Source organism: Mastigoproctus giganteus, chromosome 1 (genome assembly GCF_048544385.1).
Source record: "Mastigoproctus giganteus isolate SK-2022 chromosome 1, ASM4854438v1, whole genome shotgun sequence".
NCBI classification, from domain to species: domain Eukaryota; kingdom Metazoa; phylum Arthropoda; class Arachnida; order Uropygi; family Thelyphonidae; genus Mastigoproctus; species Mastigoproctus giganteus.
Genome location: NC_143575.1, coordinates 78,839,475 through 78,854,519, shown reverse-complemented (window position 1 = coordinate 78,854,519; position 15,045 = coordinate 78,839,475). Strand labels below are relative to the sequence as shown.

At 34.9% G+C, this 15,045-nt stretch overlaps 1 protein-coding gene across 1 annotated transcript in view; it reads left to right on the top strand.

Moving 5' to 3' along the window:
• The window catches only part of LOC150090913 (PDZ domain-containing protein 8-like), a 218,063-nt gene that overhangs the window by 156,207 nt on the left and 46,811 nt on the right, over nucleotides 1–15,045 (top strand). The window contains exon 15 of the mRNA XM_090377161.1: nucleotides 6,994–7,173. Within this exon, the coding sequence (XP_090233287.1) occupies nucleotides 6,994–7,173 (180 nt within the window). The remainder of the gene's footprint in view (nucleotides 1–6,993; nucleotides 7,174–15,045) is intronic.

Here is a 15,045-nt window from a genome sequence, read left to right as displayed (position 1 = left end):
GTTTAGTTATATCCTATACTTATCTCTATGCAGTAAGCTGTTTACTTATGGCATTCTGTGATTGTCAGTAGGTAACGGCCGACCGGGCTAGCCGAGTGGGTAAAGTACCTGCCCGGCAACCCAAAGGTCGCGGGTTCGATTCCCGCCTCGGGCTTGGATCAAAGTACTGCAAAAACCTTGGGAGGTGCAATATGGCCACAGAAGCCGATGCGCCAACAACTACCAAATCAAATCAAGTAGGTAACGAATATTCATTTTCATAATTTGTCATATTTCAGAATACCAGAGTGAGCTGAACAATATGTATGTGTTAAAAAAAAAAAAAAAAAAAACCATGTGTACTCCTGTATGCACAAAAGATATTTTTTATGAAAAGATCTTTGACAAAAATCAGAACCGTTTTAAAATCTAACAGCTAGAACCATAGTTATGAAAGATGTAATGTTTTATGCTCACACCCACTACTTACTCTACAGAATCAACATTAGTGTTACTTCAGGTTGAAATATTTAGTATGAATGATGTAACGTTTTATGCTCACACCTGCTACTTACTCCACTGAATCAACGTTTGGAAGAGGTTAGCAAAATCCATGCCACTAGCCTGATTATCCATTTGTTGAATAGTATGGTTGCAACAATACAAGTTGCAATCTGCATTTATTCCATTCCATTTTAGGTGCTGCTATAGATGTTTTCACACCAATAATTTTCTGATCAGTGAAAGGGACTGAATGCCACATTGCTATAGCTTAGAGTTCAACGATGCCGAAGTCAGATGCAGAGATGGTTGAGAGTATTGAATAAGCCAACCTAAGAAAATACTGAGGGGTAGCAGTGAGTGTGCAAGAACAACAAAGACTAAAGATTGCATAAAAGACAAACAAAATCAAGCATTGGATTTAGCAGGCCTTCAACCAGCAGTGCTGCTGCTCCATCTAACAATGATGTAACCGAAGTGACTAATCTCATCTGCTCTGCATTTCTCCAATTGTAGAGCAGATGATTTAAATGATCAAGCTTCTTTTCCTTAAGCCGAATACTATTTGTATAAAAATGTGCATCGAGTTTTGAAAGGATATTTATGAAAAATGATTTCTGTTCTGTATGCTACATTTGCAATCATCAAAGACGACAAAAAAACCAGCTGCTAAAGATACACCATTGATACGCACTGCATTTCCCATGTTGATGTCGACGGAATCCTTATGTGTAATAGCTGTAAAGAATCACTTAAGAACAAGGCTCTTAAATGTTATCTAATGATCAAATGATACTTAAAATGGTTGTCTATATTTCTGTGACATACAGGATATAATTGACTTCATTCATCTCGTTTTGTTGCTGTACTCGTACCAACCCATGATCATGATTGGCATATGATACCACTGGATATCTTTTAAAAATATCTCAACGTTAACTTAGGATTGGAGGAAACTAAACCATTAATTACTTTCCTGCAAGAAACATTCGATCTAACTCTCAACACTAATCCCTCAGTTTCAACTACAAAATCGGGTACCTCAATCGACTCTATTTTCCAGAGACATTTAGCTATCATAAATCCATTGTATCTTGTCTTCCAGCTGAAATTATGGAAATTTGTATGGCCAATAAAATATTTACAGTACAAAAGCTCTTTTATTTCGTAATCTATATACAGGAACTCCCCGACATATGTAAGAGTTGCATTCCGCAGAATGCTATGTAAGTCGGGGAATTTCCCCCATGCTTGTGTAGCACTCGCAACTGTGCTCGCTGAATTGATTGAATCAAAAAAGAAATGTTAGACAAACATGTAATAGAATTATTTATTGTATTTATTCAATTTTTTTATCTCATGCGCAGGAAAAATTACAAAAGCATGCAATTTCAAAATTATAAAATTACAAAAAAAGAGAAGAGACTGGCATAACATCAATAAGTTTTACCTCTCGAGCATCATTGCCAGAATCAATGTCTTCAGCTGATAAGTGCGCTGCTGCAGAGATTTGAGGGCTGTGGAGATTTAGAAGGGGTCGGCCGCTCAACCTTACGAAAGAATATATTAATGGATGACTGGACAGTGGCTTTTTTTTCTTTTCATCGTAGATTTATTTGTAGCAAGCAAGCATATCACTCACCCCTCTGTTAACTTTTAAGAATCGTTCACTGTCAGGATCCATCTTCTCAAACCTTGCCATTGCTTATGCAATTTCACGAAATGCCATTGCCATCTCTCTGGTGATGAAGCATCTCGATTCCTCATTTGGTTCATCTTGAATTTCTTCAGCATTTTCTTCTTTCACTATTGCTGCCTGCAAGTCAATAAGTTCTTCGTTAGATGATTCCTTCTCTTCTTTCTTTGGCATCAACCTCCAACTCAAGTAGCTCTGCAACCTTTACAATCTTATCTGGAACCTCTTCATATGATTCGTCTTTTTCAAATCCTTTGAAGCCTTTTACATGCTGTGGGCATATTTTCTTCCATGCGCCATTTAAACAACTTTTAGTAATTTCCGCCCAGGCCTTATTAATGTTTAAGATGGTGTGGTAAATATTGTAAGATTTCCAAAATTCTCTTAACATAAAATTTTTCTCATCGTCTACTGCAGACAATGCCCGAGCAAATGTGCGTAAATAGTATGCCTTTAAATTCGAAATAACACCCTAATCCATAGGTTGGATGAGTGAAGTCATGTTTGGCGGAAGAAATATGACTCGCATTCGAATTGAAATCATCTAGATGCTTAGGATGTCCAGGAGCAAAGGATGCCCACAAGCAAAATCTTGAAAGGATCATTGTTGTCTTTACAACCCTCTGAAGGGTTGTAAAAGGGTTTAAATGAAGCAGCATTTAAACCAATCCTCAAAGAGATATTGTTATCCATGCTCTCTAGTTCGTTTGGAAGTGCACAGCCAGGATGGCTTTATTGATGCCCTTAAATGCACGAGGATTTCCAGAACGATACACAAGCAGTGGTTTTAATCTGTAATCTCCCGCTGCATTAGCCCCAAGAAAGAGGTCCTATCTTTGATATAGCACCTGAACGCAGTTTTGTGATCACTGTTCATCTTAAATGCATTGACTCTTTGACATGTTCTTGAGCACTGTCTCTTAAAATAATAATACGCACACTGTCCCTTAAAGGCGCCTCCGTTGCCAGGTGGGAAGGAGCAGCAGTGCCTAGCACACGCTTCTTGATTAGACCGGGGTTCGAGCCCGTCACCACCAAATACGGAGGATGCAGAAAGGTCAGGGAATGACCACCGCATATTCCGGAGCAATATGGCCTTAGTTGCTAATGCTCCTAAAAACCAAATAACAAAACAAACTGTCCCTAAAAACCAAATAACAAAACAAACTGTCCCTTAAAATAATATTCACTGTTGAAGCAGCAAGACCTAATTCCCTTGCAGTAGATGACAAACTTTGTCCTGCTTTATACTTAAAATCATCTATATTAATCATTTTCATCTTCATTTCTAAATCAATTTTGTTTTGTTTCCTGGCACTACCACCACTTGCAATTTTCGTTGGTCGCTTTCCCTTCATCATTGTAGTACATAAATAGGAATGAAGAGAAGTTTCTGAAAATTGGTTTTTTATATGATTGAAGGTTTCAGTGAGGGGGAACACGTAGCATAAAAACCCACACAATTACAGTTATCGGTATTATCGCAAATGCAATAAGATCAAGTTTACTACCCGTTTTTAATTAGAAACAGAAAAGCCCAATAAACCGGAAAGTGCAAAGTGTTTTTATTTTATGGTCGTGACTTCCAGAAACGTGCTTTAGAAAAATATCACGAAGGCGTTCAAAATTGATTCTTATAACGGGAACATATGATAACAATGGAAGGGTAGTGCAATTTCCATTATAAATGTGACCTTTTAGAGAGATAAATAGCTTAATAATATAGCGAAATTTTCAACTTCCAATTACTTTGAACAAATTACGAAAAAAAAAAAAGTGTTATTGGGTTCACATCATGATATTTTCACAATACCTCCATTTATTCCTATGGGATACAAAATGCGTTTCCACAATTTTTTTTAAGTTTGCACTGCCCAGCTTACGTAAAGTCGAAAAACTTACGTAAAGTCGAATTTCCGTAAGTCAAGTATTACGTAAGTTAGGGAGTTCCTGTATACAAATCAAAATACCTAAAAGAAATGTGAAGATTTGTAACCTTTATGGAAATTGTAATTTCTGCGTTGCATTTTCCCGACAAATTGGTTTCGCTTCAGTCCAAAATTTAGTAGGTGCCACCAGATGTTTTCGCATCAAAAAACGTGAAACATTTGATCTTCTTAAAATATGTTACACTGAAATAGTCCACAAGTTTTTAATAGGCACCACCATTTCAAAGAGGTCTGCTGAAAGCAATCTGTACAGCTCTCAACTCCATCAAATAATGATGTCATATGTCAAACATGAACTTTTATATGAAATGACTGAAGATTAACCATTTGTGAAGTTTCTGAAGAATCTTGAATGACATGATCATGCCATTGTATTTTAATGAAAAACATTGAATGTGAGGCATGTTTCTGCAAAGTTCATGCTGTGGCTGTTAAGGTAGGAACAGAACACCACCAACAAGTCACTTCCTGATTATTTTACTGTCTCACTTAACAACAATATATTTTTAAAACATGTCCGAGTTGCATCTGTTAACTGGAGATGAAATGTGGATTTACAAATGTGGTCCCAAAACCAAAAGGCAGTCATCCCAGTGGGACTCCTTCCACCGTGCCAAAAAAGTGTTGCTAGCATTTTTTTTAACTGTGAGTGATTTGTCCACCATGAATATGCTCAGGAAGGACAAACAATTAATAAATAGTTCATGTTGAAGTTCAAAGACACCTTCATGATATAGTTCAAATTAAAAAAAATTAGAAAAGTGATACCATTATAGTGTTAGGTAATCTGTTCTGCAATGTAAAGTGTATGGTTCAGTTTTGGTATATTGATTATGACATAAAACTTACCATCTAAGAAATTAACACTAATGTTGCTCCAAATGTCTTTTATACACAATGTCTTGACTTTTTATCTAAACAATGAAACAATTTAGATAAGGACTTTGTCAAAGTTTAATGCACTAGACTCACAAATGGGATGATTTAAGTAAATTCCCATTTGTGTTTTAGACACCTAGGTGACAGCTTTGACTGACATCACTGGAAGGATGCCCACAAAAAAACTTTGGACTGTTATTTATTTTACTTCATTTTATTTTGATTATTTTACTCATTCTATAACTTTATCCATTTTTTAAATGAATACCAGTGGAAACATAAATGAAATGATAGCAAAAAGGCATTGTGAATAAGCATCTTATAGAATAAATCCTGTTACAATGAAATTGAAGTTTTATTAAAAATTTTACTGTAAAATAAGACTAAATATTTGCAGGAAAAAACATTGTAAACACTAACAGCAATGAAATATACACAAATTAGCTTTCTGAGCAATATCTCCTGTATCAACCTTAAGAACAATAATGGTAACTATCATTATATATAATAGGGAAATGTAATCACAAAAGCACATTATATGAGAAAACCAGTGTGATTCATAAATTGCAAATATGAGAGAGAGGGTCCTGTGTCAAACGTTAATATTAAAGACTCAAGAATAGGATTTTTTCTCTCAGGATGATATTTCTGATGGCTTGAATATTTGTCTTAATGTCCTCTGATTTCTCAGCACTCACAACCATACGTTGATAGATTCAATGTATGACTGTGGATGCTAAGGTAACCCCCCCCCCCCAATAGAAGCTTTGGAAGAGGATATATTTTTGAATCTGTTAGTACCAAATTATGCTATGGCAAAGATATATGGTCAATTTGTATGTTATTCCTTGTTGTTCAGAGGTGTTGATGCTCCACTATTTTAATTTTTTTTTTTTTTTTTCCTGTGGAGAGATGGAGCCAGATTGTGCTGCCATTGTTGAATGTCCTGGTTGGATATTGATCACCTTGTTATATAAGAAATTTATGTATAGACAGTTCTTCCCCTTTTCCCTCCCTTTATCCATTCTTTCACTTCTCTCTCTCTCTCTCTCTCATATTTGGTATTCATAATATGATTTTGGTTTTATGTTATGCTCTCGGCTTTAGTTACATTTCTCTCTTATATAATGAAGGTTATTACCATACTTTAAAAGTTGATATAGGAACAGATTGATCCAGAAACTATTTGGTGTATATTCTTGTTTTGTATATTTTATCACTCTTTTATTATTTTTAAACATATCCTTATCACTTTTAGTTTTCATTATTGTAGGATATATTCTTGTCGATTTTATTCTGCAAGTCATTAGTTTTTCTGTTTTATCAGAAAAATTTTTCATAAAACTTCAGTTTTATTAGTTGTAACAAAACGATTTATTTATGAGATAAATGATTTGATTGCTAAAATGTGAAACTATAAATGTAAAAAATATAAAACTGAAAGTAAACAGTTTTTATGTTACCAAGAGTATGCCATTCCTTATTACTGCCAGAAATTGAATGAATACTGCCATGAAACTGCATTGTTCATTAAAATTATCAGATGTTCAACACCTATTTTCCTTTGCTTTTACAGGGGAGGGAAAAAAACAGCATCAGAAATAGATGCATCTATAACAAAAACATTTAGATTCTTTAAAGTATTTTCATATGTGGCATTTAAAAATTATGTGAATATTATTACTTTGTTTTTGGATTTTCATAACTGTCCTGAGAAATGTATGCTGATTGCATATGTCAATGAACAGATTGTTTTTTTAACTTGCATAAGATATTTTTAAAAACTATATTTTTAGTTTTCTCTTGCAACTTTATATTAGCTTTAATTTAAATATCTGCTGCTTAAAATTTTTTTTTTTTTCATCTTTTAAAAACAGTGCTGCTTTGTTTTTTTTTTTTTTCCTCCTCTTTTACTTAGCAATTCATACACTAACATGCAATCTAATTTAGAAAAGGGGAAAAGAAATTAGTACTAACATTTTTCCATAGATCCGTGGGAAGAAGCTGCAGCATCTTCTTTCAAATCTTGCCAATGCTGGCTACTCCAAGAACTACTCTATGACCCGTACAGGGTCAGTCCACAACCTTGCACCCCCTACCCATCAATTCTCTCCTGTTTCTAAAAGTCTGCCTCCATCTCCTCAGCTCTCACCTGCTCAAAGCAGGAAGGTAATAACTCTTAATCATAATAGATATAGTTGTTTTTTTTTTTAACCTTTCTTCTACTCTTCTGTTTTAAATATTCACATAAATTGGTATACTTGTTTATATAACAAAAAAGTAAATGGAGGAGGAAATTGAAATAGGTGAAATATAAAAGTGGATAAATCAGTGACGATTTATTATATATTTCCTTCCTTCTTTTAAAATTACACTTTTTTATTTATTTAATGTAACCTTTTCCAAGCTTTAGCATGCTTTATTAACTGTGACAGTTTTTAATGTCATGGACTTTTGCTGCTGTTTCTGCTAATAAAGCCTTAATTTGCTTTGGTTTCATTTAATAACAGTGCTGAATGACACAATCTGAAGATATAGGAATAACAAGGTTTCATCAAAAAAATTTTATCCAGATTTTGCTAATAGCAATGTTTTTGTTGTTTTAAAATCAGTTTCCTTAACTATTGAAGAAACTATGATTAATGATTTTAGTAGTTATATCTGTTACAATCAAATGTTTCTGGTTGACTCAATAACATAAAGGAATGGCAAATAGCAAAATAACACAGAAATGAACAGCAGTACATAAAATTATACGCAAGAATGGCACCTGAAATAATAGGTTTTGTTACAGAATTGGATATACAGGCGGGCCTCGATTAACGCAATTAATTCGTCCCACGAGCGCATCGCACAAAGTGGAAACGCGTTAATCGAATATAATAACCAATAGGAAAAATTATAATTGGTCCTTGACCTTCTGGAATGTCCATAAAGAATTTTAAAAATACCTTTTAAATAACTTTTTAACTGTATATGATGTAAAAGATAATGAAAATAATTATGGAATTAAATGTTTATTGCATAAAACAGTGGTTCTTAAGATGTGCGCCACGGAATATTTTAAATTTTCGAGGGAAACAGCGATACTCCAGATCTGTCGGATACCGCGCGAACTACTAGCTCGAGGTAGTTCACAGTTTCAGCATTTCTTATTAAGTTGTTTCGACCTAACTACTAAACGAAACTGTTAGGTATTTCTTTTGGTCTGGGTACGCCCTGAAAAAATTACTGACATTAAAGGTGCCGTGAACCGAGAAACTTTGGGAACCTCTGACATAAAATACACAATGAAGAAATTACTGTTGCGGAAATATTTGAACAGTGTTGACTTTCTCTTTTCATCAATCAATTTCCGATAGCCAACAACAATCTTCTCTGGGCCCTGGCGAAATAAATATCACAGAGAACATCAAACCTTTTGTTTGAGGTTCTATGCAATATGAAAGATTTCATCTAATTCTTTTACTGTTATCTCCTTCGCGGTAACATTTTCATCTGGCTCATTTAAAAATTTGAATTTTTAAATGCAAGTCTGCATTGACTTTATTAGCAGGAGACAAACATGTTTTCTTCTGATGGTTAATGGAACACACCGAGGCGGGCAGCAGGCAAACGTTTGTTTATTGACCGTACAACTCGCGGTAAGCTTTACGCGTGATTCAAATCTTTTTCAGCTATCGCATAAAAAAAAAAAAAGATCGTGTTAACTGGAAACTTGCATCGTGTAAAATGAAAAGTGGTATCATTTTTCAAATAGCGTTAATCTAATAATCAAATCAAATAGCGTTAAGCAAATATCGTGCTAATCGAACTCGCGTTATGCGAGGCCTAGCTGTAATGCAGGGCTACAAATAGAAACTTGATGTTCTTATTTGTTACCCACCCTAATCTTGTTATATTACTTTTAACACTGACATCCATATTTTTGTATCTTATAAGAATTTTCCATAAATTGAAAAAAGGAAAACTTTTTGTAATTTTTTTTTATCTGTGGTCTGATTTAAAAAAAAAAAATACAAAAGTGAACATTTGTACCTGGAATGAATTCTAGGTATTTTGGTCTGAAATGACCGTTCCAAGTCTAGGAGTAATCTGTCATTACATTTAAATTCCACCTTCATTGGTCTATTCTTCCTGTCTCCATTATATCTGGTGAAATTTCATCTTCCTTGGTTTGCAGAAACATGATTTTCCATTAACCCTCTTTTGCTAATATAGTGCCTGACATTTGTCACTTTATTAAATTTTTCTTTTTCTATTTTTTTTATTTAATTTGGAAATAAAATCAAATCCTGCTGTGTACCTCTCCTAACCAATATACTATAAATTATGAGATTTTTTGTTTGGCATTTAAGAGATGCTAACGTGAGCAAGGGGTCAGTGTTTCTTGTACTCAAGTTCCATACTTGCCTGGCATCTGTGAGGTTCCAATGAGGAATGAGGGCTGGTGTAATCTTGCCCTAGAGCTTGGTTTTGCTGGATTTGTAGAAACCAAATGCAAACAGCTAATGAAAAATACAGATTTCTGCATTAGATTTCTGTTTTCTAATTCAATGTTAGTAATAAAAGGAACACTATTTTCAATTCAGTAAAAAAAACTAGTTTTTTTTTAATTAAAACAAATAAAAAAAAACTGCGAATTCAAGAAATTAATCCTTCAGCTCACCTTACATCTTAATTTTTGAATTTTATTGAGAATATTTTCAGTAATACTTTTATAATTAGCATCCTTGTTCTCTAAGTTTGAACATTTTTGAAAATATTCCACGCTTATTTCTCAGCTGCGGTCATTTTTCCTCCATCTCAAGTTAAGTTACTTATCTGTTGCCTCAGAGGCACAGCTAGGTTTTCGGCGCCCTTGGCAAATTCGTGGCTACGTGCCTTTTTTTGATAATTGGTAAAATCATAATAAATAATAAGTACAGTCAGACCTCTGTTTAACAAACTTCTTTATAGTGAATTTTTCTATTTAGAGATAAATGTTTTCTTTTTACCGATTTTTTTTTTTTTTTTTGAATTTGCTAAATAGAATTTTATTCTTTACTGAATTTTTTTAGATTTTTTTTTTTTTTCCGTTTTATCGAAACAAAATTTTTCTTCATTCGTAGAACGAAGAAAATTTTCCATATAGCGACTGCATTACGAGACTTAACTGGGTACACATCGTTCGCACCCATGGTGGCCTTCAAGCAAGAAATAGTGAAGAAGAACTCTTTATTGCATACAAAAGGCACACGCTGTACACAATACCCTTCACGGCTACAAGCCAGTGCTGTTGTTACGCTTGAATTAAAAGATAAAGAGATTACTATCTGCAACTCAGTGGGACCCGTAAAATCTATCCGTCTACCTGTCCCAGATACCAAGAAGTCGAGCTGGTCAATTACTTTCTGTGTATCCATAGCCAGCGGACAGACCAAGGTGTGTTAAACATTCGGACATTAGGCTCTGGTCAACCTTCTGTTGTAAGCACCCTGTTAGAGACTTAGAAGAGAGTGGTTTCCCTTTATCCTGACAAGTGGTCATCTGTTGTTTTGAAAGTGAAATGGCACCGTTTCAAAGCTATTGGCCTATCATTGAGTACAATATGAGATACAGAGGAAATGATGCCTCCCACCCTACTATAGTTTTTCCTTTAGAGTTATCTGTGGCGTATCCACACCGGTATTATATAGATATAAAACTCTTACTCTTAACATATTATGCCTTGTTGCATTTAGTTATTTTAAGTTATTTCACTTCGTACTTTTGTTGCTAACAAATTAATAAATTCATTCTGAATTTCTGGAGATAAATAGTGTGGTGTTTAATATGCGATTCCAAAGCATTTTTCATACCAAAGTCAAATTGGCTGACAAATTTTATCAAGTTTAAAAATATGCCACAATTTTTTTTTCTTCGGTATCGATATTACTAGCATGTCCACGAAATGCCAAATTATTTTCAGCACAGAACAATATACATTTCAATATATGATGCCATTTCAAAATTTCGCTTCTTAGTGCTGCTTGTGCAGCGTCATCAATTAGTCCACCTTTTTGAAGACCCTTTTCTAATAATTTCCAATTTGTGAAATTGTTTGTGTTGTAATGAATTCTCGTGAAAAAGAACGTTTGGATTTAGATGTTTCCAATCCTTAAATCTATCTGAGCTGTAAAATGGAACATTATTTGTGCCAGATACAAATAAGAGACACGGAAAACAATATATTGCATCTTTGTTTTTGCAAAAAAATAACCATTTCCTGTCTGGTGTTTTTTTTTTTTTTTTTCCCTTTCTTCTTTCAATACCTTCATTTTTGTATTTCCACGAGTTATTGAAACATTGGCCATTAGTGACAGGATACTTATTTAAGACTATATGTTTGGGACCGTGTTGCACCATAAAAGATCTGTTTTTGTGGGTATTAAAGTTCCATGTGGTTGGATCATTAAAATTCAGACTTACATGTTCCATGTTAATATTATTGCTGCCATCATTTTCTTCTGCCAACTGTTGTTGATTATTGTCCACACTTTCTAATTCTTTTAAAATAACTTCAACTGTTTGAGCTTTTTCTTGGACTTCCATTTCAGTGGCATCATTTGTTTCATCTTCGTTCGAATTGCATTCGTTTTCTTTGTCACTTTCAGGTTTGGAGTAGCTTATTTTAAGCCAGTTTTGTAAACTAACAGAATGTTTTTTTCTTTCCTAATTTCCTCTTTATGCAGTCTTTCTACGCGGTACTGATGTCCACTTTTTTCTTTGGTGGCATGTCTAAAATTAATTTGCCCTTTATTGTTTTATTTAAATTATAAATCACAATATCCATGATTATCTGTTTATATAACAGTCACAAAAACACTATAAATTATAACTTATTCAGTTTGTACACAATGCGTGAATTGCGAACTACTATGCATTCGAGCATGTGCTGATGAAATAATTGCCTGATTGGTCCCTTCAAAATTACATTCTGGACAGCAAATAGATCTATGATGCTATGCAGTATGTACTCAGATGCAAGGATGCATGCAGGCTTGAATCGGCATGTGAAAATTAATTTTCACCCTCCTTGTGCTGTCATCTTGATTCGACATCATCGAGGGGCGCCATTTCATCAGCTAGCCTCGGGTGTCGAAATAGCTTGTCACTGTACTGATGTGGCCTGTCGGCACCCTTGGCACCTGCTCCAATGCCAAGGCGTTCCTACTCCACTGTGTGGCCTAATAAAAACGCCTTATTCAAGATAAATTTGGAACCTGGTGATGAAATTGTGAGAGTTTCTGTCAGTGAAGTTATAGTGATATTAGTTCCGTGCATGGTAGGTGACACAACAAGTTGTAGATTCAGATACAAAGTGCCTTTTTATTTTTAGTGTTATAGGTTTGCATGTTAGATATGCGCTTTTTCTTATCTTAAATCTATATCCTCAACTATTCAACACAAGTGTTGCAGACCTGGTGTGGCATCCATTGTTTATGTTGGTTGCCAGGTTTCATCCTTAAATATGCACAGTATGCCTTTTTAACCAATTCTGTAATGTTTTTCCTTTTTTTTTTTTTTTTTTCACAACAAAGCTACTAGAAATTGTATGTAATTTTATACTACTAAGCTTAAAAATATAGAAATAAACATGATTAATTCTTTAAAGATAAGTGTAGTTATGTCTCCAAGACTATTGTAGAAAAAGGAACACTAAATATATCACAAAACTAATGCAGCAAATTAATGTTATAATTAGGGTTATACGTGCCAAGATGTGATTCAGCTATCTGAATACCAAGATACTGTAATAATAAAAATAAAATAATAATAATAATAATTAAAAAACAAGTTAGTAAATGTACACAGTACATTAAATTATCTTGGTACCAATTAACTGATTAACTATTAATAAATAAGTTATTGTTTTCACTCCATATTTTGTAATATTTTGTAATCAACAGTATATGAAATGCAACATATATTTCAAGCTCTGAAATATCTTTTGCATTTCTTCTGATTTAATAAATTAAACAATCATATGCTGTCATTGCTTTGGCATTAGCATTAGTAGAGGCATATGATGCAAGAAAGCAAGCTTATGCAGCATCAGCCAAAAAAAACCAAAAAAAAAACCCTTCCACTTCACCCCTCCATTCGTTCGAAATACCTGTCCAGCTGAGCCTTAAATTTATTTTGGCTATCAACTTCCACAACAAGGGATGGAAGTCTGTTCCACCAACCAACTACCCGCTGGCTAAAGGCAAATTTCCGCACATCTGTCCTACATCTGTCTTTCCTCAATTGGAATTTATGCCTTCTCAGGTGATTATTCTGAGCAAGAGGCTGTATCCCATCAGCATTGAGCATGCTCAAACCATTCAAGGCTTTATACACCTCTATCAGATCACCTCTCCGGTGTCTAGTCTCCAGACACTGTAATTTGCAAAACTTGAGCCTTTCTTCGTAAGAGCAACCCTTCGTTCCGTTCACTAACCTTGTTGCCCTTCTCTGTACTCATTCCAGCAGCTCTACATCCTTCTTGAAATGAGGCCTCCAGACCTGTATACAGTACTCTAGGTGTGGCCTGACCATTGCCTTATACAAGGGAATAATCACCTCCCTATCCCTGCTAGAAAAATTCCTGTATATCATTGATAAGACACCATGAGCTACTCGTGCAGCCCGTCTGCACTGTTCAGAGAACTTCATATCTGCCTGCACAATTACCCCAGGTCCTTTTCATTCTCTACCACTGTCAGTGTAATACCACAAAGTTGATACGTTGCTCTGGGGTTGCTGTTTCCCATATGTAGTACTTTACATTTGTCAATGTTAAACTTCATTTGCAACCTCTCAGCCCATCTGCTCAACCTTCCCAGATCCTATTGCAGCATCATAACGTCAGTAGCGTCCTTAACAACCCTGCTAAACTTTGTATCGTCTGCAAACTTGGACATTAAGCTTGATATACCATGATCAATATTATTTATAAATACAGAAAACAGTAATGTACCCAACACAGAGCCCTGAGGGACTCCACTAATAACATCAGTCCACGATGAGCAGTGTCCATTGATTACCACTCTCTGTCTTCTCCCCCTCAACCACCCCTTTATCCATAGCAACAATTTGCCACCAATACCACACTGCTCCAATTTGTGCAGCAGTCTTCCATGTGCAATAGTATCAAAAGCCTTTCTAAGATCCAAATATATAATATCAAAGTTATTCCCTGCATCCAATTCTTTTATGACTACATCATAGTATCCAATCAAATTGGTCAGGCAAGACCTTCCCTTAACAAAACCATACTGTGTCTGAGCTATAACTGAATTCTTGTCAAGATGATCCTTTAGTGCTTCTTTAACCAGTGCTTCCATCATTAATTTTCCTGGAACAGAAGTTAAACTCACAGGCCTATAATTACTTGTCAGCCTTTGTGAATTGGGGTTACATTTGCACATCTCCAGTCTGTGAGTACCTCCCCTGAGTCCAAGGAAGCTCTCATAATTATGGCTAACTGAATAGATCCCATCCACCCCAGGTGCCTTTCTTGTATTTATCTTCAATTTTTCCTCCACTTTACTCTCAATTATTACAAGATCATCTAGCTCACTGCCAGTGTTTACTTCATCTATGGCATTCCCCCTTCCTGAATAACTCCTCATGTGTGAATGTAGATGCAAAATATTAATTTAGTTTGTTAGCTACCTGAGCAGGATCATGAACAGTTGAACCATCGATATCAAGTGGACCAATCTGATTCATCCCCTTCCTTCTAGAGTTTACATCATAAGTAAAGAACTCCTTGCTGTTTTTCTTTGCATCCCTTGCCAAGGATTTCTCGTAATCTGCCTTCGCCTGCCTAACCTCCTTTGTAACTTGGTTGCATATCAACTTGTATCTATCATAGGCTTCTGTGTCATGTGTTTATTTGTAAGTATCCCATGCATTTTTCTTCTCTGCCATATGCCTCATTAGTTCATCTGACATCCATTTAGGCCTAAACCTTGAACAATATTTCTTAGTTGGTATGCAAAGCCTAGCAGCTTCCAAGATAAGTTCTTTGAA